General features: G+C 46.4%; 1 protein-coding gene across 2 annotated transcripts in view; it reads right to left on the bottom strand.

Annotated features, from left to right (window-relative positions):
- Positions 1–7,713: 7,713 nt before the first annotated feature.
- Positions 7,714–21,733, bottom strand: part of PRIMPOL (primase and DNA directed polymerase) — a 231,857-nt gene continuing 217,837 nt past the window's right edge. For both annotated transcript variants that reach the window (XM_063920714.1, XM_063920715.1), the window contains exon 13: positions 7,714–8,612. In XM_063920714.1, coding sequence (XP_063776784.1) covers positions 8,301–8,612 — 312 coding nt within the window. In that variant the 3' untranslated portion in view covers positions 7,714–8,300. The remainder of the gene's footprint in view (positions 8,613–21,733) is intronic.

The raw sequence follows: 21,733 nt of genomic DNA, 5'->3' as shown, positions 1-21,733 counted from the left end.
GCTGAGCCATTGATATCACAAGATGAGTAGGGAACAACACTGGCACCACATGCTCCCGGGTTTATCCCAGGCACGTGTCACATACACTTGCACACAGGTTGTTAGAAATGTATTCAGCTAGGCTTTAATAAGACATAAATTAACCTCTCTAATACACAAAAACAATTTGACCTCATGTACACTAAAATCTTTTGTCTGGGTCCATTGGGAGACACTGAAAAACAATGAGGCATGGACTAAAACACAAAACCCTAACCTGGAAGGGAACATAGAGGGTGTACAGTGCCCCCCAAACTGACTCATTATTTGTGAGGGACACTAACACAATGGAGATGTCCCAAAGCTGCGCCTACAGCAGGGTACACCCAAAAAGTGCGGTGGCATCTGTGGACACAAAAAATGCTGGATGTGTCAAATTTTGTGTACATGCTTCCTGAAGACCATGTGGCTGCCAGTACAGGTGCACAACCGAGGCCGTGGTGCCCAGGAGGCACTAACCGATCTGGTAGAATGTGCTATCATACGGTCAGGAACAGGCTTTCCTGCCCCAAAATCCAATATTCATTCTGAATAACTATCCTACGAACCCGCAGCCTTGATATAAACTCATCTTGGTTATGTGATTTGGTCATTGTAGTTGCTACGCTGAATAAATAAGAATTTACTCACCGGTAATTCTATTTCTCGTAGTCCGTAGTGGATGCTGGGGACTCCGTAAGGACCATGGGGAATAGACGGCTCCGCAGGAGACTGGGCACATCTAAAGAAAGATTTAGGACTATCTGGTGTGCACTGGCTCCTCCCCCTATGACCCTCCTCCAAGCCTCAGTTAGGACACTGTGCCCGGAAGAGCTGACACAATAAGGAAGGATTTTGAATCCCGGGTAATACTCATGCCAGCCACACCAATCACACCGTATAACTCGTGATAGGAACCCCGGTTAACAGTATGATAACAACGGAGCCTCTGAACAGATGGCTCGCAATAACAACCCGATTTGTGTAACAATAACTATTTACAAGTATTGCAGACAATCCGCACTTGGGATGGGCGCCCAGCATCCACTACGGACTACGAGAAATAGAATTACCGGTGAGTAAATTCTTATTTTCTCTGACGTCCTAGTGGATGCTGGGGACTCCGTAAGGACCATGGGGATTATACCAAAGCTCCCAAACGGGCGGGAGAGTGCGGATGACTCTGCAACACCGAATGAGAGAACTCCAGGTCCTCCTCAGCCAGGGTATCAAATTTGTAGAATTTTGCAAACGTGTTTGCCCCTGACCAAGTAGCAGCTCGGCAAAGTTGTAAAGCCGAGACCCCTCGGGCAGCCGCCCAAGATGAGCCCACCTTCCTTGTGGAATGAGCTTTTACAGATTTAGGCTGCGGTAGTCCCACCGCAGAATGCGCCAGCTGAATAGTGCTACAAATCCAGCGCGCGATAGTCTGCTTAGAAGCAGGAGCACCCAGTTTGTTGGGTGCATACAGGATAAACAGCGAGTCAGTTTTCCTGACTCCAGCCGTCTTGGAAACATAAATTTTCAGGGCCCTGACTACGTCCAGTAACTTGGAATCCTCCAAGTTCCTAGTAGCCGCAGGCACCACAATAGGCTGGTTCAACTGAAACGCTGATACCACCTTCGGGAGAAACTGAGGACGAGTCCTCAACTCTGCCCTATCCATATGGAAAATCAGATAAGGGCTTTTATATGACAAAGCCGCCAATTCTGACACACGCCTGGCCGAAGCCTGGGCTAACAGCATGACCACTTTCCACGTGAGATATTTCAAATCCACAGTCTTAAGTGGTTCAAACCAATGTGATTTCAGGAACTCCAAAACCACATTGAGATCCCAAGGTGCCACTGGGGGCACAAAAGGAGGCTGAATATGCAGAACTCCTTTGACAAAAGTCTGAACTTCAGGCAGTGAAGCCAGTTCTTTCTGGAAGAAAATCGACAGGGCCGAAATCTGGACCTTAATGGACCCCAATTTGAGGCCCAACGTCACCCCTGCTTGCAGGAAATGCAGGAATCGACCCAGTTGAAATTCCTCCGTTGGGGCCTTCCTGGCCTCACACCAAGCAACATATTTCCGCCAAATGCGGTGATAATGTTTTGCGGTGACATCCTTCCTGGCTTTGATCAGGGTAGGGATGACTTCCTCCGGAATGCCCTTTTCCTTCAGGATCCGGTGTTCAACCGCCATGCCGTCAAACGTAGCCGCGGTAAGTCTTGGAACAGACAGGGCCCCTGCTGCAGCAGGTCTTGTCTGAGCGGCAGAGGCCAAGGGTCCTCTGAAAGCATCTCTTGAAGTTCCGGGTACCAAGCTCTTCTTGGCCAGTCCGGTACCACGAGTATAGTTTTCACTCCTCGCCTTCGTATTATTCTCAGTACCTTGGGAATGAGAGGCAGAGGAGGAAACACATAAACCGACTGGTACACCCACGGTGTTACTAGAGCGTCCACAGCGATCGCCTGAGGGTCCCTTGACCTGGCGCAATATCTTTTTAGCTTTTTGTTGAGGCGGGACGCCATCATGTCCACCTGTGGTCTTTCCCAACGGTTTACCAGCATTTGGAAGACTTCTGGATGAAGTCCCCATTCTCCCGGGTGGAGGTCGTGCCTGCTGAGGAAGTCTGCTTCCCAGTTGTCCACTCCCGGAATGAACACTGCTGTCAGTGCTAACACATGATTTTCCGCCCATCGGAGAATCCTTGTGGCTTCTGCCATTGCCCTCCTGCTTCTTGTGCCGCCCTGTCTGTTTACATGGGCGACCGCCGTGATGTTGTCTGATTGGATCAGTACCGGTTGGTTCTGAAGCAGGGGCCTTGCTTGGCTTAGGGCATTGTAAATGGCCCTTAGCTCCAGAATATTTATGTGAAGCGAAATCTCCTGATTTGACCACAGTCCTTGGAAATTTCTTCCCTGTGTGACTGCACCCCAGCCCCGAAGGCTGGCATCCGTGGTCACCAGGACCCAGTCCTGTATTCCGAATCTGCAGCCCTCTAGTAGATGAGCCCTCTGCAGCCACCCTGGTCCTTGCCGACAGGGTTATCCGCTGTTGCATCTGGAGATGGGACCCGGACCATTTGTCCAACAGGTCCCACTGGAAAGTCCTTGCGTGGAACCTTCCGAATGGAATTGCTTCGTACGAAGCTACCATTTTTCCCAGGACTCGTGTGCATTGATGTACCGACACCTGTCCCGGTTTTAGGAGGTCTCTGACTAGAGATGACAACTCCTCGGCTTTTTCCACTGCAAGAAACACTTTTTTCTGGTCTGTGTCCAGAATCATTCCCAGGAACAGAAGACGTGTCGTCGGGACCAGCTGTGACTTTGGAATATTGAGAATCCAGCCGTGCTGTTGTAGCACTTCCCGAGAAAGTGCTACCCCCACTACCAACTGTTCCTTGGACCTCGCCTTTATCAGGAGATCGTCCAAGTACGGGATAATTAAAACTCCCTTCTTGCGAAGGAGTATCATCATTTCGGCCATTACCTTGGTAAAGACCCTCGGTGCCGTGGATAACCCAAACGGCAGCGTCTGGAACTGATAGTGACAGTCCTGTACCACAAATCTGAGGTACTCCTGGTGAGGAGGGTAAATGGGGACATGCAGGTAGGCATCCTTGATGTCCAGAAAGACCATGTAATCCCCCTCGTCCAGGCTCGCAATAACCGCCCTGAGCGATTCCATCTTGAACTTGAACTTTCTGATATACGTGTTCAAGGATTTTAAATTTAAGATGGGTCTCACCGAACCGTCCGGTTTCGGTACCACAAACATTGTGGAATAGTAACCCTTTCCTTGCTGAAGGAGGGGTACCTTGACAATCACTTGCTGTGAATACAGTTTTTGGATAGCCACCAACACTGCCTCCCTGGCAGAGGGAGTTGCTGGTAAGGCAGATTTTAGAAAACGCCGGGGGGAGGGGGGGGGGGACGTCTCGAATTCCAGCCTGTACCCCTGAGATACTACTTGAAGGATCCAGGGATCCACCTGTGAGAGAGCCCACTGTGTGCTGAAATTTCTGAGACGGGCCCCCACCGTACCCGGGTCCGCCTGTGAAGCCCCAGCGTCATGCTGTGGACTTACCGGACGCGGGGGAGGACTTTTGCTCTTGGGAACTGGCTGTATGCTGCAGCTTTTTCCCTCTACCTTTGCCTCTCGGCAGAAAGGATGCGCCTCGAGCCCTCTTGTGTTTATGGGGCCGAAAGGACTGTACTTGATAATACGGTGCTTTCTTTTGCTGTGGGGTAGCCTGTGGCAAAAATGTCGATTTCCCAGCCGTAGCTGTGGAAACGAAGTCTGAAAGACCATCCCCAAACAGTTCCACCCCCCTATAAGGCAAAACTTCCATGTGCCTTTTTGAATCGGCATCACCTGACCACTGCCGAGTCCATAACCCCCTTCTGGCGGCAATGGACATTGCGCTTATTTTTGATGCCAGCCGGCAAATATCCCTCTGTGCATCACGCATGTATAAGACAGCGTCTTTTATATGCTCTACTGTCAGCAAAATATTGTCCCTATCCAGGGTATCAATATTATCCGACAGGGAATCTGACCACGCAGCAGCAGCACTGCACATCCATGCTGATGCAATCGCTGGTCGCAATATAATGCCCGTGTGTGTATATATAGCTTTTAGGGTAGCCTCCTGCTTTCTATCAGCAGGATCCTTTAGGGCGGCCGTATCCTGAGACGGTAGTGCCACCTGTTTTGATAAACGTGTAAGCGCTTTATCTACCCTAGGGGATGTTTCCCAACGTGACCTATCCTCTGGCGGGAAAGGGTACGCTGCCAATAACCGTTTAGAAATTCTCAATTTCTTATCTGGGGAAGTCCAGGCTTCCTCACACACCTCATTTAATTCCTCAGATGCAGGAAAAACTACTGGTAGTTTTTTCTCACCGAACATAATACCCTTTTTTGTGGTACCTGGGGTACTATCAGAAATGTGTAATACATTTTTCATTGCCTCAATCATGTAACGGGTGGACCTATTGGAGGGTACACTAGTCTCATCGTCGTCGACACTGGAGTCGGTATCCGTGTCGACATCTGTGTCTGCCATCTGAGGTAGCGGGCGTTTTAAAGCCCCTGATGACATTTGAGACGCTGGAACAGTCACAAGCTGAGTAGCCGGCTGTCCTATGTTGTCAAACCTTTTATGTAAGGAGCTGACACTGTCACGTAACACAGGTGTCGACCCCTCAGGGGGTGACAACACATTTACAGGCATTTGTTCTGCCTCCACATCATTTTCCTCATCATACATGTCGACACAGCGGTACCGACACACAGCACACACACAGGGAATGCTCTGACAGAGGACAGGACCCCACAAAGCCCTTTGGGGAGACAGAGGGAGAGTATGCCAGCACACACCAGAGCGCTATATAACAGAGGGATATCACTATACAGAGTGTTTTCCCCTATAGCTGCTTGTATTATATATATACTGCGCCTAAATTTAGTGCCCCCCCTCTCTTTTTTTACCCTTTCTGTAGTGCAGGACTGCAGGGGAGAGCCAGGGAGCGATCCTTCCAGCGGAGCTGTGAGGGAAAATGGCGCCAGTGTGCTGAGGGAGATGGCTCCGCCCCTTTTTCGGTGGGCTTTCTCCCGCTTTTTGTGTTATTCTGGCAGGGGTAAATTACACCTATATAGCCTCTGGGGCTATATATGGTGTCAGTTTTGCCAGCCAAGGTGTTAATATTGCTGCTCAGGGCACCCCCCCCCCCCAGCGCCCTGCACCCATCAGTGACCGAAGTGTGTGGTGTGCATGAGGAGCAATGGTGCACAGCTGCAGTGCTGTGCGCTACCTTGGAGAAGACAGAAGTCTTCAGCCGCCTTCTTGCTTCTGGCTCTGTAAGGGGGACGGCGGCGCGGCTCCGGGAACGGACGACGAGGTCGGGTCCTGTGTGCGATCCCTCAGGAGCTAATGGTGTCCAGTAGCCTAAGAAGCCCAAGCTACCACCACTTAGGTAGGTTCGCTTCTTCTCCCCTTAGTCCCTCGCTGCAGTGAGCCTGTTGCCCGCAGGTCTCACTGTAAAATAAAAAACCTAAACTATACTTTCTTTCTAGGAGCTCAGGAGAGCCCCTAGTGTGCATCCAGCTCGGCCGGGCACAGAAATCTAACTGAGGCTTGGAGGAGGGTCATAGGGGGAGGAGCCAGTGCACACCAGATAGTCCTAAATCTTTCTTTAGATGTGCCCAGTCTCCTGCGGAGCCGTCTATTCCCCATGGTCCTTACGGAGTCCCCAGCATCCACTAGGACGTCAGAGAAATACAGAATGAGGACTTCATGGGGCAGATCAAGATTCATATGCAGCTGCTCCCGCTTTATCAACTTTAGCCATAGTCGTGTCTGTAACTTTTTGATAATGGTAATAAAAGCCCTCTCATAGTGTACAAGCGTGTTCCTGACTGTGTAAGGACTGGGACGCACACTTTGTACATCCTTAGAAGCAACAATCCCGCTTGGTGCGTCTTTAGGGCCTAATTCAGACCTGATTGCAGCAGCATATTTGTTAGCTAATGGGCAAAACCTTGTGTACTGCAGGGGGGGGGGGGGGGGCAGATATAACATGTGCAGAGAGAGTAGATTAGAGAGAGAGTAGAGTAGTGTGGTGTGTTCAAACTGATCTAAATTGCAGTGTACAAATAACCAACCAAAATCTAACTCTCTCTGCACATGTTATATCTGACCCCCCTGCAGTGCACATGGTTTTGCCCATTAGCTAACAAATTTGCTGCTGCGATCAGATCTGAATTAATCCCTTAGACATCAGTCCTGCCATTGAAACCTGTAACAGCCTCATGCCAGGTGCAGAGTATAGACTCCAATGTAAGCGAATCAGCATATGAGTTCACAACCAGTTATGCAACACACCTGCAACACTACGCTCATAGCACAGTGCTTTGCTCTCTGAATGGTCACCGCACAGGTACACCCAACATATTTCTGAGACCATGGCGGAAATGTAATAGGGTGTGAGAATCAGAAAGTGAGAGATTTTGTGAGAGTTTGATTGTTTTTATTAAAGTGACAATCATTTACATGGCAAAATCAAAGGGCAAACTCACAAAAACGCTCACTTTTTGATTCTCACACCCTATTACATCTCCCCGTACCCCATGTGTTGCACAGGTACCGCAACTGTGCATACACATCCTGGGGCCCATGCACTGTGTGACTTTTTAGTGACTGCAGTTTTTACAGAAGTAGAGAATTTGCCCATAGCAACCAATCAGATTCTTATTTTTTACCTTCTAGAACAGAGTTGGGCAATAAGCAAAACTTCATCTGCTGTTGAATTACACAGTCCAGCATTTCCAACAACAGTTTTAGCATGGCCAAAAAGCAAAACTGTGTCAGGATAAGGTGGGATATGTAGTTCTACAGCAGCTGGAGGGCTGCTTAATGCCCATCCCTGTTCTAGAAGATAATAGCTAGAATTTTTTCGGTTTTTGGGCAGCATCTCCACTTCTGTAAATTCGCACTTTGGTAAATATACCCCTTATGCACATGTGCAGTCGAAAACCATTGACCATTTGCATAAATAATGGCATTGCGTGTGACCCAGAATCAAGCCCCATGTGTGACATATTTATTTTAAAACAAACTGGATGTCTCACGAGACCATAAAAATACTTCAAACATCCTTAAAAGGATGTGTGGTCCTCCTGATGTATGGCACAACAAAGAAGGATAATAGTTTTTTTTATATATATTTTTTAAAACATTCATACAAATAACATAAAACTTCTCATTAATAAATGTAAATCTGGCACAAATTGACGGTTGATTTCTCAGCAGAGATACATTTTGATCACTAATCAGTTAAAAGGAGCTTGAACTGAAGCAGAGATTCCCGTTTGCTATGGAAACACTTGTACATAAGCTCTAGAAGAAATGCATAATGTGGGGAAATATTGCTACATTACTGCTCAACCATGCAGGATATATTTGAAGAGGGGTTAAAATGAGAGTGTACAAATTCCTGTATACACAGTATTTGTAACATTCAAAAAAGCTTCTTGTTTTTTTTTTAAATACTGCAAGTAAAATGTGTATCTCCACATCCAGCTTCTGATACAGGACAGCTTTTCATATACTAATATTGTTATTTATACTTTGTTACCTATTATAGTTCAGAGAACACATTATTTCAAGAACAGCTGATAAAACAGAATTGCTGATTTAAGCAGTCTGGTCGCTGAAGGTATTTACTCAGGTGTTATTCATAATCTAATGCTGCGGTAAATTAGAAGACGAGGTATATATGGCTGTTCATGTATCTACAGGTGTCTCCTGCTCATTCAGGGCTTCTAATAAAAGCTCATCTGGTATGTCCGATCTCTGCAAACTCCAATCAACAAGGCTGTGAGCCGCCACATCTGCCAGTTCTGCATCTTCAGCAGCTTCCGCAATACAGGCATCATCAATGTCATTTTCCCAGTCTCTATCACAGGTCTGAAGGTTCTCCTCTAATGACGGCACCACAGATCCTCCTGTTCTCTGACCCTCAGCAAGCAGTACATTTGGCTTGCTTTCCCTAATGTTTCCATTTTCATCCATTGTAAGAAAGAATTCTTCATCTTCCTGTAAGACAGTTTTTGTATTACATACTATAAAACATTTTATTTAGGTTCTAGTATTTATAGTAATGAAAACAGGATACTGTTGGAACTCTCGTACTAAAACTATTGTTGATGGCTCAAAGATCATATAGCACAGAGGAGGAGATTCTCAAAGGCAGAACTCCTACAATGGAAAATGAGTGTACATTGTAATAACTGAAAACAGCCAACACACCACCCTGACCAGTTTCATATTTTCCATTCTACATGGTCAAACTGACTTTTTTTTCAGGGAAAGGAACTGAATGATATTTGTAGTTTATTTTTAATTTAAAGCCTTTGTTTATTATTAGAGATGAGCGGGTTCGGCTCCCTGAGAACTGAAACCCCCCCCAAACTTCACACACTCCGAGTCTGGCTCGGGACTTCCCGCCAGACTCGGAAACCAGAACGAGGCAAAACGTCATCATCTCGCTGTCAGAATCTTGCAGGTTTTGGAATGCATATAAACAGCCGCGCGTCACCGCTATTTTCACTCCGGACTTGGAGAGTGAGGGAGACAGACCTCTGTCTCTCTGTGGGTGGTGACGTCAGGTGGGGTTAGTGTGTGCTCTGTAGGGGTGCTGCTGCAGTCACTGTGGTGTACTTGTGCTGTGTTAGGGGTGCTGTCCTGGCTGTCACTGACGTTTCATGTGCTGCAGCTGTACATGGGTGTTGCTGTCACTGTGTTGTACAGGGGCAGGGGCACTGTAAAATATAGGGGTGCTGATGGCTTAATAACATTACACTGTCCCTGTCTGCTATAAAAATTTGGGTGCAGTTGTTAAAAAATTAAAAGCTCACTGCTCCTGTATGCTGTCAAATATAGGGCTGCTGCTGTTCAAATAACATTACACTGGCCCTGTATGCTATAAAGTGAAAATCAATGTAGACTGGCCCTGTCTTGTATGCTGTAATAATTCAAGGGTGCATTGAAAAACAATGTACACTGGACCTGTCTTGTATGTTATAAAATTAAAGGGCTGTTGTGAAAATACAGGGGTGCTGGCACTGTCTGTGGTTGCGATGTCTAGGCCTGACCTTCACAACACTGTATGGGAAGAGGAGGCTCCTACCACCACCATTTGCACGCCCCCTGCAAGTGCTGGGAGGAGCACCGCCAGTCCAGTTGCTGATATTGAGGATGTCACTGTAGAAGTACACCAGGATGAGGAGGATATAGGTGTAGCTGGAGCTGCGGATGAAGTTGACGATGAAGATTCTGATGGTGAGTGGTTTGTTTGAATAAGGCACCAGTGGAGACAGTTGTTGGCCATGGGATGAAAAAGCCCATTGTCATGCCTGGGCAAAATTCGGTGTGGAATTATTTCTCCACAAATCTGAATAACAGGTGTCAAGCCATCTGTTGCCTTTGTCAATCCACAATAAGTAGGGGTGAGGACGTTAACCACCTAGGAACATCCTCCCTTATACGTCACCTGCAGCGCATTCATCATACGTCATTGTCAAGTTCAGAAACTTTGGGTTACAGTGTAAGCAGTTCACGGACACCTAAATTATGTGGTTTGTTTGAATATTATTTCTCTGTAAAGATGAAAATGTAAACACTGAAGGAAGGCGGGGGTGGGGGTGGACCTGAGGATGACATCTTGCCACTGTAGAGCCAGTTTGTGCAAGGAGAGATTAATTGCTTCTTTTTTGGTGGGGGCCCAAACAAACTAATAATTTCAGCCACAGCCGTGTGGCAGACCCTGTCGCTGAAATAATTGGTTTGTTAAAGTGTACATGTCCTGTTTATAAAACATAAGGGTGGGTGGGAGGGCCCAAGGACAATTCCATCTTGCACCTCTTTTTTTTTCTTTGCATGATGTGCTCTTAGTTTTTAAAACTGCCATCCTGTCTGCCACTGCAGTGCCACTCCGAGATGGGCCAGGTGTTTGTGCCGCACACTTGTGTCACTTAGCTTAGTCACCCAGCGACCTTGGTGCACCTCTTTTTTTCTATGCATTATGTGCTGTTTGGGGCCTAGTTTGTAAAACTGCCATTCTGTCTGCCACAGCAGTACCACTCCTAGATGGGCCAGGTGTTTGTGACGCACACTTGTGTCGCTTAGCTTAGTCACCCAGCGACCTCGGTGCACCTCTTTTTTTCTATTCATTATGTGCTGTTTGGGGCCTAGTTTTTAAAACTGCCATCCTGTCTGCCACTGCAGTGACACTCCTAGATGGACCAGGTGTTTGTGCAGCCCACTTGTGTTACTTAGCTTAGACACCCAGCGACCTCGGTGGACCTCTTTTTTTCTTTGCATTATGTGCTGTTTGGGGCCTAGTTTTTAAAACTGCCATCCTGTATTCCACTGCAGTGCCACTCCTAGATGGTGTTTGTGCAGCCCACTTGTGTCGCTTAGCTTAGTCATCCAGCAACCTCAATGCAACCTTTTGGCCTAAAAACAATAATGTGAGGTGTTCAGAATAGACTGGAAATGAATGTTATTGAGGTTAATAATACCATAGGATCAAAATTACCGCCAAATTCTGTGATTTTTGCTGTTTTTATGGGGGGTTTTCAAAAATCATCCAGATCCAAAACCAAAACCTGAAAGGGTGGTTTTGGCAAAACCATTCCAGATCCAAAACCAAAACACAAGAAGTGCCCACTGCGCATCTCTATTTATTATATTTTAGCTGCACAGTACACTGCTTACAATGCCATTCTTACAATTTCAGTGATACGACGCTGAAAAAAAATAGGATTTTAATACCTATCGGTAAATCCTTTTCTCTTAGTCCGTAGAGGATGCTGGGGGGTATAGACGGGATCCGCAGGAGACATGGACACTTTAAGACTTTAAAAGGGGTGCGAACTGGCTCCTCCCTCTATGCCCCTCCTCCAGACTCCAGTTATAGGAACTGTGCCCAGGGAGACGGACATTTCGAGGAAAAAGGATTTGACGTACAACATGGCATTTAACCCAACGCATGCAACGGCATGAATAACGACAGCAACAGGCTGACTATAAACGCAACACAACACGTGTGTAACCATAACCAATGACTGCAGATACAGTACGCACTGAGACGGGCACCCAGCATCCTCTACGGACTAAGAGAAAAGGATTTACCGGTAGGTATTAAAATCCTATTTTCTCCTACGTCCTAGAGGATGCTGGGGACACTTCAAGAACCATGGGGTTTAGACCAAAGCTCAAGAACGGGCAGGAGAGTGTGGATGACTCTGCAGCACCGATTGACCAAACAAGAGGTCCTCCTTAGCCAGGGTATCAACCTTGTAAAACTTTGCAAAAGTGTTTGAACCCGACCAAGTAGCTGCTCGGCAAAGCTGTAATGCCGAGACCCCCCTGGTAACCGCCCAGGATGAGCCCACCTTCCTGGTAGAATGGGCTTTCACCGATTTCGGTAACGGCAATCCAGCCGTAGAATGAGCTTGCTGAATCGGATTACAGATCCAGCGTGCAATAGTCTGCTTGGAAGCAGGAGCCCCAAACTTGTTGGGATCATACAGGACAAACAGAGTCTCTGTTTTCCTAATCTGAGCCGTTCTGGCTACATAAATTTTCAAAGCTCTGACCACATCTAGAGACTATGATTCTGCTAAGGCTTCAGTAGCCACTGGCAGCACAATAGGTTGGTTCATGTGAAACGATGACACCACTTTCGGCAGAAATTGCTGACGAGTTCTCAACTCTGCTCTATCTTCATGGAAGATCAAATAGAGGCTCTTGTGAGGCAAAGCCGCTAATTCAGACACCTGCCTTGCAGAGGCCAAGGCTAACAGCATGATCACTTTCCAAGTTACGAATTTCAACTCTACCTTACGTAAAGGTTCAAACCAATGAGATTGCAGGAACTGCAACACCACATTAAGATCCCATGGTGCCACAAATGGAGGTTGGATGTGCAGCACGCCCTTCATTAAAGTCTGAACTTCCGGAAGGGAGGCCAATTCTTTTTGAAAGAAAATTGACAAGGCCGAAATTTGTACTTTAATTGAGCCTAATTTTAAGCCCGCATCAACACCTGCTTGCAGAAAATGGAGAAAACGGCCCAGATGAAATTCTTCCGTAGGAGCCTTCTTGGATTCACACCAAGACACATATTTTCTCCAAATATGGTGATAATGTTTTGCCGTTACTTCTTTTCTAGCCTGAAGAAGTGTGGGAATGACTTCACTGGGAATACCCTTTCGGGCTAGGATCCGGCGTTCAACCTCCAAACCGTCAAACGAAGCCGCGGTAAGTCTTGGTACACACACGGCCCCTGCTGTAACAGATCCTCTCGTAGAGGAAGAGGCCAGGGATCTCCTACGAACAATTCCTGAAGATCTGGATACCAGGCCCTCCTTGGCCAGTCTGGAACAATAAGGATTGCATGAACCCTTGTTCTTCTTATGATCTTTATCACTTTTGGAATGAGTAGAATCGGAAGGAACACATATACTGACTGAAACACCCACGTCAACCGCTATTGCTTGAGGGTCCCTCGACCTAGAACAATATCTCAGAAGTTTCTTGTTGAGACGAGACGCCATCATGTCTATTTGAGGAATTCCTCAACGACTTGTCACTTCTGCAAAGACCTCTTGATGAAGACCCCACTCTCCTGGATGGAGATCGTGTCTGCTGAGGAAGTCTGCTTCCCAGTTGTCCACACCTGGGGGTATATTTACAAAGATTTGTGTTTTTGCCGTTTTGAAGGGTGTTTGATCTCGAATGGTATCGGGTGCATTTTACTGCAACTTTTTGAATCCTGATACGGTCATTCACTAAGCTGCCGACTTTTCCCAATTCGTATTTTCCGATGTCGATGTGATTCGTAATGTCAGGCAGTGTTTTACGGAAGTGATGAGTAAAACACTGCCTGACAAAACACAAGGAATCCCGGCCGAATCTGTGAGATCCGTGCAGGGCTTCATTGTGTACCTTAAAAACGTGTTTAAAGTGTTTTAAAATCTGAAAATAAATTGCGTGGGTCCCCCCTCCTAAACATAACCAGCCTCGGGCTTGGAGAACCACAAGTACCGGCATGCGGTGGAAAACCTAGGCCGCTGGTACCTGTAGTACTACTACTAAAAAAATACCCCTCAAAAAACAGGACACAACACACCGTGAAAGTATAAGTTTATTACATACATGCACACCTCCATATATACATACTTACCTATGTTCCCACGAGGCTCGGTCCTCTTCTCCATGTAGAATCCTTGGGGGACCTGTGAAAAAAATTATACTCACATAATCCAGTGTAGATTCTGTCCTTTGTATAATCCACGTACTTGGCAAAACAAAAAAAACGGAAACCCGACCACGCACTGAAAGGGGTCCCATGTTTACACATGGGACCCCTTTCCCCGACTGCCAGGACCCCCCCTGACTCCTGTCAAAGAGGGTCCCTTCAGCCAATCAGGGAGCGCCACGTCGTGGCACTCTCCTGATTGGCTGTGTGCTCCTGTAGTGTCTGTCAGGCAGCCCACGGCAGAGATACAATGTAGCGCCTATGCGCTCCATTGTATCCAATGGTGGGAACTTTGCGGTCAGCGGTTGACTGAAAGTAACCTCACCGCTGACCGCAAAGTTCCCACCATTGGATACAATGGAGCGCATAGGCGCAACATTGTATCTCTGCCGTGTGCTGCCTCACAGACACTACAGGAGCACACAGCCAATCAGGAGAGTGCAACGACGTGGCGCTCCCTGATTGGCTGAAGGGACCCTCTTTGACAGGAGTCAGGGGAGGTCCTGGCAGTCGGGGAAAGGGGACCCCTTTCAGTGCGTGGTCGGGTTTCCGTTTTTTTTGTTTTGCCAAGTACGTGGATTATACAAAGGACAAAATCTACACTGGATTGTGTGAGTATCATTTTTTTCACAGGTCCCCCAAGTATTCTACAGGGAGAAGAGGACCGAGCCTCGTGGGAACATAGGTAAGTATGTATGTATGTATGTATGGAGGTGTGCATGTATGTAATAAACTTATATTTTCACGGTGTGTGTGTGTCCTGTTTTTTTGGGGTATTTTTTTTAGTAGTAGCACTACAGGTACCAGCGGCCCAGGTTTTCTACCACATGCTGGTACTTGTGGTTCTCCAAGTACCAGCTTGCGGGGGAGGCTTGCTGGGACTTGCAGTACTGCTACTAAAAACAATATTCAAATTTTTTACACTTGGCTATCAGCCCCCCATCCGCCGCCCTTGGATGGGGGGGGGACAGCCTCGGGATTCACCTTTGGCCCTTGGGTGGCTGGAGGGGGGGGGGGGGGGCCTTGATTTAAGGGGTTCCCACTCCTCCAGGGTACCCCGGCCAGGGGTGACTAGTTGGGTATGTAATGCCAGGGCCGCAGGGACCACTATAAAAGTGTCCCCCGGCTGTGGCATTATGTACCTGGCTAGTGGAGCCCGGTGCTGGTTTTAAAAATACGGGGGACCCCTACGATTTTTGTCCCCCCGTATTTTTGGAACCAAGACCAGGCGCAGAGCCCGGTGCTGGTTGATCAAATATGGGGGAACCCCTGTCAATTTCCCCCCCATATTTTGTCAACCAGGACCGGCTCAAAGAGCCCGAGGCTGGTTGTACTTAGGAGGGGGGACCCCACGCAATTTTTTTTTCACTTTTGACACTAAACACACCCTTTCCTATAGATAACCATGCACAGATCTCACTGATCCGTGCATGGTTATCCAAACTCGACTGGAAAAGCAGGTCTATTTTTTTCCTGCTTTTTTTAACGATTCGAAAAAAAAATAGACCCGCACTTGAGCACTCAGAGACTAACACCCAAATACGAATGAATAGTGAATACCCGTATTGTATGAAATAACAGCCGCGTTTGACCGATGGTCTATTCATTCATATTTCAGAACTTTGCCAATCAAACCATTACAAATAGACCAGACACTGCCGAGTTTTCTGCTTAGTGAATTCCCGGATTGGGGCTTAGAAAAAAAAACACAAATCGGCAAAACTCGGATTTTTAGTAAATACTGGCCCTGGAATGAAGATCGCTGACAGAGCGCTTACATGTCTTTCCCCCCAGCGGAAAACTTTTGTGGCTTCCACCATTGCCGCTCTGCTCTTCGTCCCGCCCTGGTGGTTTATGTACGCCACTGCTGTTATGTTGTCCGACTGAATCAGGACGGGCAGATCGCGAAGAAGTTCCGCTTGTAGAAGGCCGTTGTAAATGGCCCTTAATTCTAGAATGTTTATGTGTAGACAAGCTTCCCGGCTTGACCATTTTCCCTGGAAATTTTCCCCCTGTGTGACTGCACCCCAGCCTCGGAGACTCGCATCCGTGGTCACCAGGATCCAGTCCTGGATATCGAACCTGCATCCCTCTAGGAGGTGAGAGCTGTGCAGCCACCACAGGAGTGAGATTCTGGTCTTGGAAGACAGGATTATCTGTCGGTGCATGTGCCGATGGGACCCGGACCACTTGTCCAACAGGTCCCACTGAAACACTCTGGCATGGAATCTGCCAAACTGAATGGCCTCGTAGGCCGCCACCATCTTCCCCAGCAACCGAGTGCATTGATGAATCGACACTCTTGCTGGTTTCAGAATTTGTTTGACTAGGTTCTGAATTTCTAGAGCCTCTTCCGCTGGAAGAAAAACTCTCTGTAATTCCGTGTCCAGAATCATACCCAAGAACGACAGATGTGTCGTCGGAATCAACTGTGATTTTGGCAAGTTTAGGAGCCAACCATGTTGTTGCAGAATTGTCAGGGAGAGCGTAATGTTCTGCAGTAATTGTTCCTTGGACCTCGCTTTTATCAGGAGATCATAGAAACATAGAATTTGACGGCAGATAAGAACCACTTGGCCCATCTAGTCTGCCCTTTTTTTTTTATCCTTTAAGTAATCTCAACCCTTTTTGAACCTTAATTCTTTGTAAGGATATTCATATGCCTATCCCAAGCATGTTTAAATTGCTCTACAGTCTTAGCCTCTACCACCTCTGATGGGAGACTATTCCACTTATCCACCACCCTTTCTGTGAAGTAATTTATCCTTAAATTTCCCCTGAACCCCCCCCCCCTCCAGTCTCAGTGTATGTCCTCGAGTTCTAATACTTCTCTTCCTTTGAAGAATGTTTCCCTCCTGAACTTTGTTAAGACCCTTGATATGTTTGAAAGTTTCTATCATGTCTCCCCTTTCCCTTCTCTCCTCCAAACTATACATGTTAAGATCTTTTAGCCTTTCCGGGTACGTTTTGTGATGTAGGCCATGCACCATTTTAGTTGCCCTTCTTTGTACACTCTCTACTGTATTTATATCCTTCTGGAGATATGGTCTCCAGAACTGGACACAGTATTCCAGATGGGGCCGCACCAATGACCTATACAGTGGCATTATCACTTCTTTTTTCCTGCTACTGATTCCTCTCCCTATGCAACCAAGCATCTGACTTGCCTTTCTCATTGCTTTGCTGCATTTCTTTCCTGTCTTCAAGTCACTTGAAATAGTGACTCCTAAATCCCTTTCCTCCTCAGTAGTTTCCATTATAGTACCCTTGATACTATATTTAGCCTTTGGGTTTTTGAGACCCAAGTGCATGATTTTGCATTTTTTAGCATTAAACTGTAGTTGCCACGTTCTTGACCATTTCTTAAGCCTAGCTAGGTCATCAATCATTTGTTTTAACCCTCCCGGTGTGTCTACCCTGTTGCATATCTTTGTATCATCTGCAAAAAGGCATACCTTCCCTTCAATACCATCTGCAATGTCACCAACAAAGATATTAAAGAGAACTGGACCAAGTACAGATCCCTGGGGTACTCCACTGGTAACATTTCCCTCCATAGATTGCACTCCATTAACTACAACTGTCTGTTTCCTATCCTGCAACCAGGTTCTTATCCATTTAACTGTTTTATAATCCACCCCCACGCTTTCAAGTTTATTTAGCAGTCTGCGATGTGGGAGTGTCAAATGCCTTACTAAAGTCTAGATATGCTACATCTACAGCTCCCCCTTGATCTATTATTTTCGTCACAGAGTCAAAAAAGTCAATAAGATTTGTTTGGCATGATCTACCACCAGTAAATCCATGCTGTTTTGGATCCTGTAAGTGGTTTGATTTAAGATATTCCACAACTCTTTCTTTTAATAGTTTTTCCATTACTTTCCCCACTACTGATGTAAGGCTTACTGGTCTGTAGTTACTTGCTTCTTCCTTGCTTCCACTTTTGTGCAGTGGAACTACATTTGCTCTTTTCCAGTCCTCTGGAATGGCACCCGTATTTAGTGACTGGTTAAATAATTCTGTTAACGGTGTAACCAGCACATCTTTTAGCTCTTTGAGTATCCTTGGGTGTATCCCATCTGGTCCCATTGATTTATCCACTTTTAGTTGTGAAAGTTCTGTTAGGTCCTTCTCCTCTGTAAATGTACTTTCATCTACCTTATTTTTATGAATGTCCTTGCAACTTAACTGTGGCCCCATCCCTTCTTCTGTAGTAAATACTGAGCAAAAATAATTATTTAGGTGATCTGCTATTGCCTTGTCTCCCTCCACCAAATTCTCACGCTCTGTCTTAAGTCTTATTATTCCTCCATTTGATTTTCTCCTTTCACTTATATACTTAAAAAAAGCTTTGCCCCCTTTATCTACCGACTGGGCCATTTTTTTCTCAGCTTCTGCCTTTGCACGTCTGATCACTTTCTTAGCATCCTTCCGTCTGTCAAGATACACCTTTGTCATTATTATTTTGAGTCTGTTTGTATTTCCTAAAAGCCATCTTTTTTGCTTTCACACTAGTTGATACTTCTTTTGTGAACCACACTGGCTTCCTTTTCCTGGTGCTTTTCCTAACCCTTTTGATACATAGATCAGTTGCACTTAGTATTGCACTTTTCAGTTTTTCCCACCTCTCCTGCACTCCTTCCAGTCCGGCAATGAATCACTTAAACATCTCCCCATTTTTGCAAAATCAGCATTTCTAAAATCCAACACCTTTGTTTTTGTGTGACAGGAGTTGGATCCTCTCTTTATACTAAACCATACTGCTTGATGATCACTGGATCCCAGGTGCTCACCCACATATATGACGGATATCCTATCACCATTTGTAAGAATTAAATCTAATATTGAATCTTTGCGAGTGGGCTCCGTCACCAATTGCTTGAGAGATGCTCCCTGTAAGGAATGTAGAAATTTGCCACTTGTAGCTGAATTTGCAAAAGACCCCTCCCAATTTACATCAGGTAAATTAAAGTCTCCCATGATTATGACTTCTCCCTTTAAAGCCATTTTAGTGATGTCCAACAATAGGTTTCTGTCCAAATCCTGCCCCTGGCCTGGTGGTCTATAGATCACCCCAATGCGAATAACATCCTTCTCCCCGGTTTCTATGGTGACCCAAAGGGCCTCAGTTTTGTCTTCAATATTTTGTATTAAAGTAGCATTTATGCTTTTTTTCACATACATTGCTACCCCTCCTCCTATTCTTCCTATTCTATCCTTCCTAAATAAATTGTATCCTGGTATAGCTATGTCCCAGTCATGATTTTCATTGCACCATGACTCTGGAATTGCCACAAAATCCAGGTTATCCCTGGTCATTATCGCAATTAGCTCTGGAATCTTGTCTCCTAAGCTCCTAGCATTTGCACACATAGCTTTAAGATTTTTGTCTGTGCATTTGTTATTAGTAGCCATGTCCAGACTGTACAAAATAAATGACAAGTTTAAAGTTGAAATTACCTGTTTGGGGATGTTGCTCAGTGTTTGAGATATATATATATATATATATATATCAATTTTTTTACTAATCAGATCGTCCAAGTACGGGATAATTGTAACTCCTTGCTTGCGCAGGAGAATCATCATTTCCGCCATTAGTTTGGTGAAAATTCTCGGAGCCGTGGACAGACCAAACGGCAACGTCTGAAACTGATAATGGCAATCCTGCACTGCAAACCTCAGGTAAGCCTGATGTGGAGGAAAAATGGGAACATGCAAATAGGCATCCTTTATGTCTACCGACACCATAAAATCCACCTCCTCCAGACTGGATATCACTGCCCGGAGAGATTCCATCTTGAATTTGAATTTCCGTAGGTAGAAATTGAGGGATTAGAGGTTCAGGATCGGTCTGACTGAGCCGTCTGGCTTCGGGACCACGAACAGGCTCGAATAAAAGCCTTCTCCCTGTTGCGACAAATGAACCCTGACAATGACTTGATTTTCACACAATTTCCGTATTGCTTCGCATACCACCTCCCTCTCTGGAGGAGAAACTGGAAAGACCGATTTGAAAAATCGGTGAGGGGGAACGTCTTGAAACTCTAGCTTGTACCCCTGGGACACTATTTCCAAAACCTATGGGTCTAGGGCCGAACGAGCCAAGAACTCCCACAGAGGAGCCCCAGCGTCATGTGGTGAATTTGGCAGAAGCCGGAGAGGACTTCTGCTCTTGGGAATTTGCCACAGCCGGTGACCTCTTTCCCTTTCCTCTTCCTCTAGAAGCATGGAAGGAAGACCCTCACCCTTTTTTGAATTTATTGAGCCGAAAGGACTGCATCTGATAGTGGTGTGGTTTCTTTTGTTGTGCAGGAACATAAGGTAAAAAGGATGACTTACCCGCGGTAGCCGTAGATACCAGGTCTGCGAGGCCGTCACCAAACAAGACACCACCTTTATACGGCAGAGACTCCATCGCTTTCTTAGAGTCAGCATCAGCATTCCATTGATGAATACACAATGCTCTCCTAGCTGAAACTGCCATGGCATTGGCCCTTGATCCCAAAAGGCCAATATCCCTTGCAGCTTCCTTTAGGTAGGCTGCAGCGTCCCTGATATAACCCAGAGTCAAAAGAATGCTATCCCTATCCAGGGTATCTATCTCAGATGACAAGTTATCTGCCCATTATTCAATAGCACTACTTACCCACGCCGATGCAACGGCAGGTCTGAGCAGCGTATCCATAGTGACATAAATGGATTTCAATGTATTTTCCTGCTTACGATCCGCAGGTTCCTTTAGGGCTGCCGTGTCAGGGGACAGAAGCGCTACCTTTTTGGACAGCCGTGATAGGGCTTTGTCCACAGTGGGGGGTGACTCCCACTTTTCCCTATCCCCAGAGGGGAACGGATATGCCACCGGAATTCTCTTGGGAATCTGAAACTTCTTGTCAGGATTTTCCCAAACCTTTTCAAAAAGAGCATTCAGTTCATGAGAGGGAGGAAACGTTACCTCAGGGTTCTTTCCTTTAAACATACAGACCCTTGTATCAGGAACAGTAGGGTACTCCGTGATATGTAACACGTCTTTTATCGCCACAATCATGTACTGAATGCTTTTAGCCAGTTTTGGATTTAATCTGGCATCACTATAGTCGACACTGAAGTCAGAGTCCGTGTCGGTATCCGTATCTGCTAACTGGGTAAATGAACGCTTTTGTGACCCTGAGGGGGTCTGAACTTGTGACAACACATCCTCCACTGATTTTTTCCATGCCTGGCTCTGAGACTCAGATTTATCTAATCTCTTATTTAACAAAGCCACATTCGCATTCAAAGCACTCAAAACATTTACCCAATCAGGAGTCGGCGGTGCCGACAGGGTCACTCCCACAGCCGTTTCTTTCCCTAATCCAGTCTCCTCCTGGGAAGAGCACTCAGCCTCAGACATGCCGACACACGTGTACAGACACCCACAAACACACTGGGCATATAGGGGACAGACCCACAGTAAAGCCTGTCAGAGAAACACAGAGGGAGTTTGCCAGCTCACAATCCAGCGCTTATCCTGGTTCTAAAATCCCTTATATAAAGCCTCAGACCGGTTAGCACTTTTATAATTACATATACAGCACCAAAATAAGTGTGCCCCCCCCCCCCCCCCCCCCCCTCCGCTGTTTTACACCGTTACTTGTACAGCAGTGTAGTGGAAGGACCAGCGTCTCTGCAGCTCTGTGAACGAAAAATGTCGCTGATGAGAGCTGTGAGGGCTAAGCCCCACGCCCTTAATGGCGCACTTCAGCCCTGCTATTTTTTTTAAATATTTATACTGGCGGGGGTTCGGATTTAGTGCCTAGGCACTTAAAAACCACATTGCCAGTCCATATTGAGGATTTTTATGCTGCCCAGGGCGCCGCCCCCCACGCCCTGCACCCTGTAGTGCCGTCTGTGT

This window comes from Pseudophryne corroboree, chromosome 1 (assembly GCF_028390025.1).
Source record: "Pseudophryne corroboree isolate aPseCor3 chromosome 1, aPseCor3.hap2, whole genome shotgun sequence".
NCBI classification, from domain to species: Eukaryota; Metazoa; Chordata; class Amphibia; order Anura; family Myobatrachidae; genus Pseudophryne; species Pseudophryne corroboree.
The sequence above is the reverse complement of the archived record's forward strand: the minus strand, read 5'-3'. Positions and strand labels throughout refer to the sequence as shown.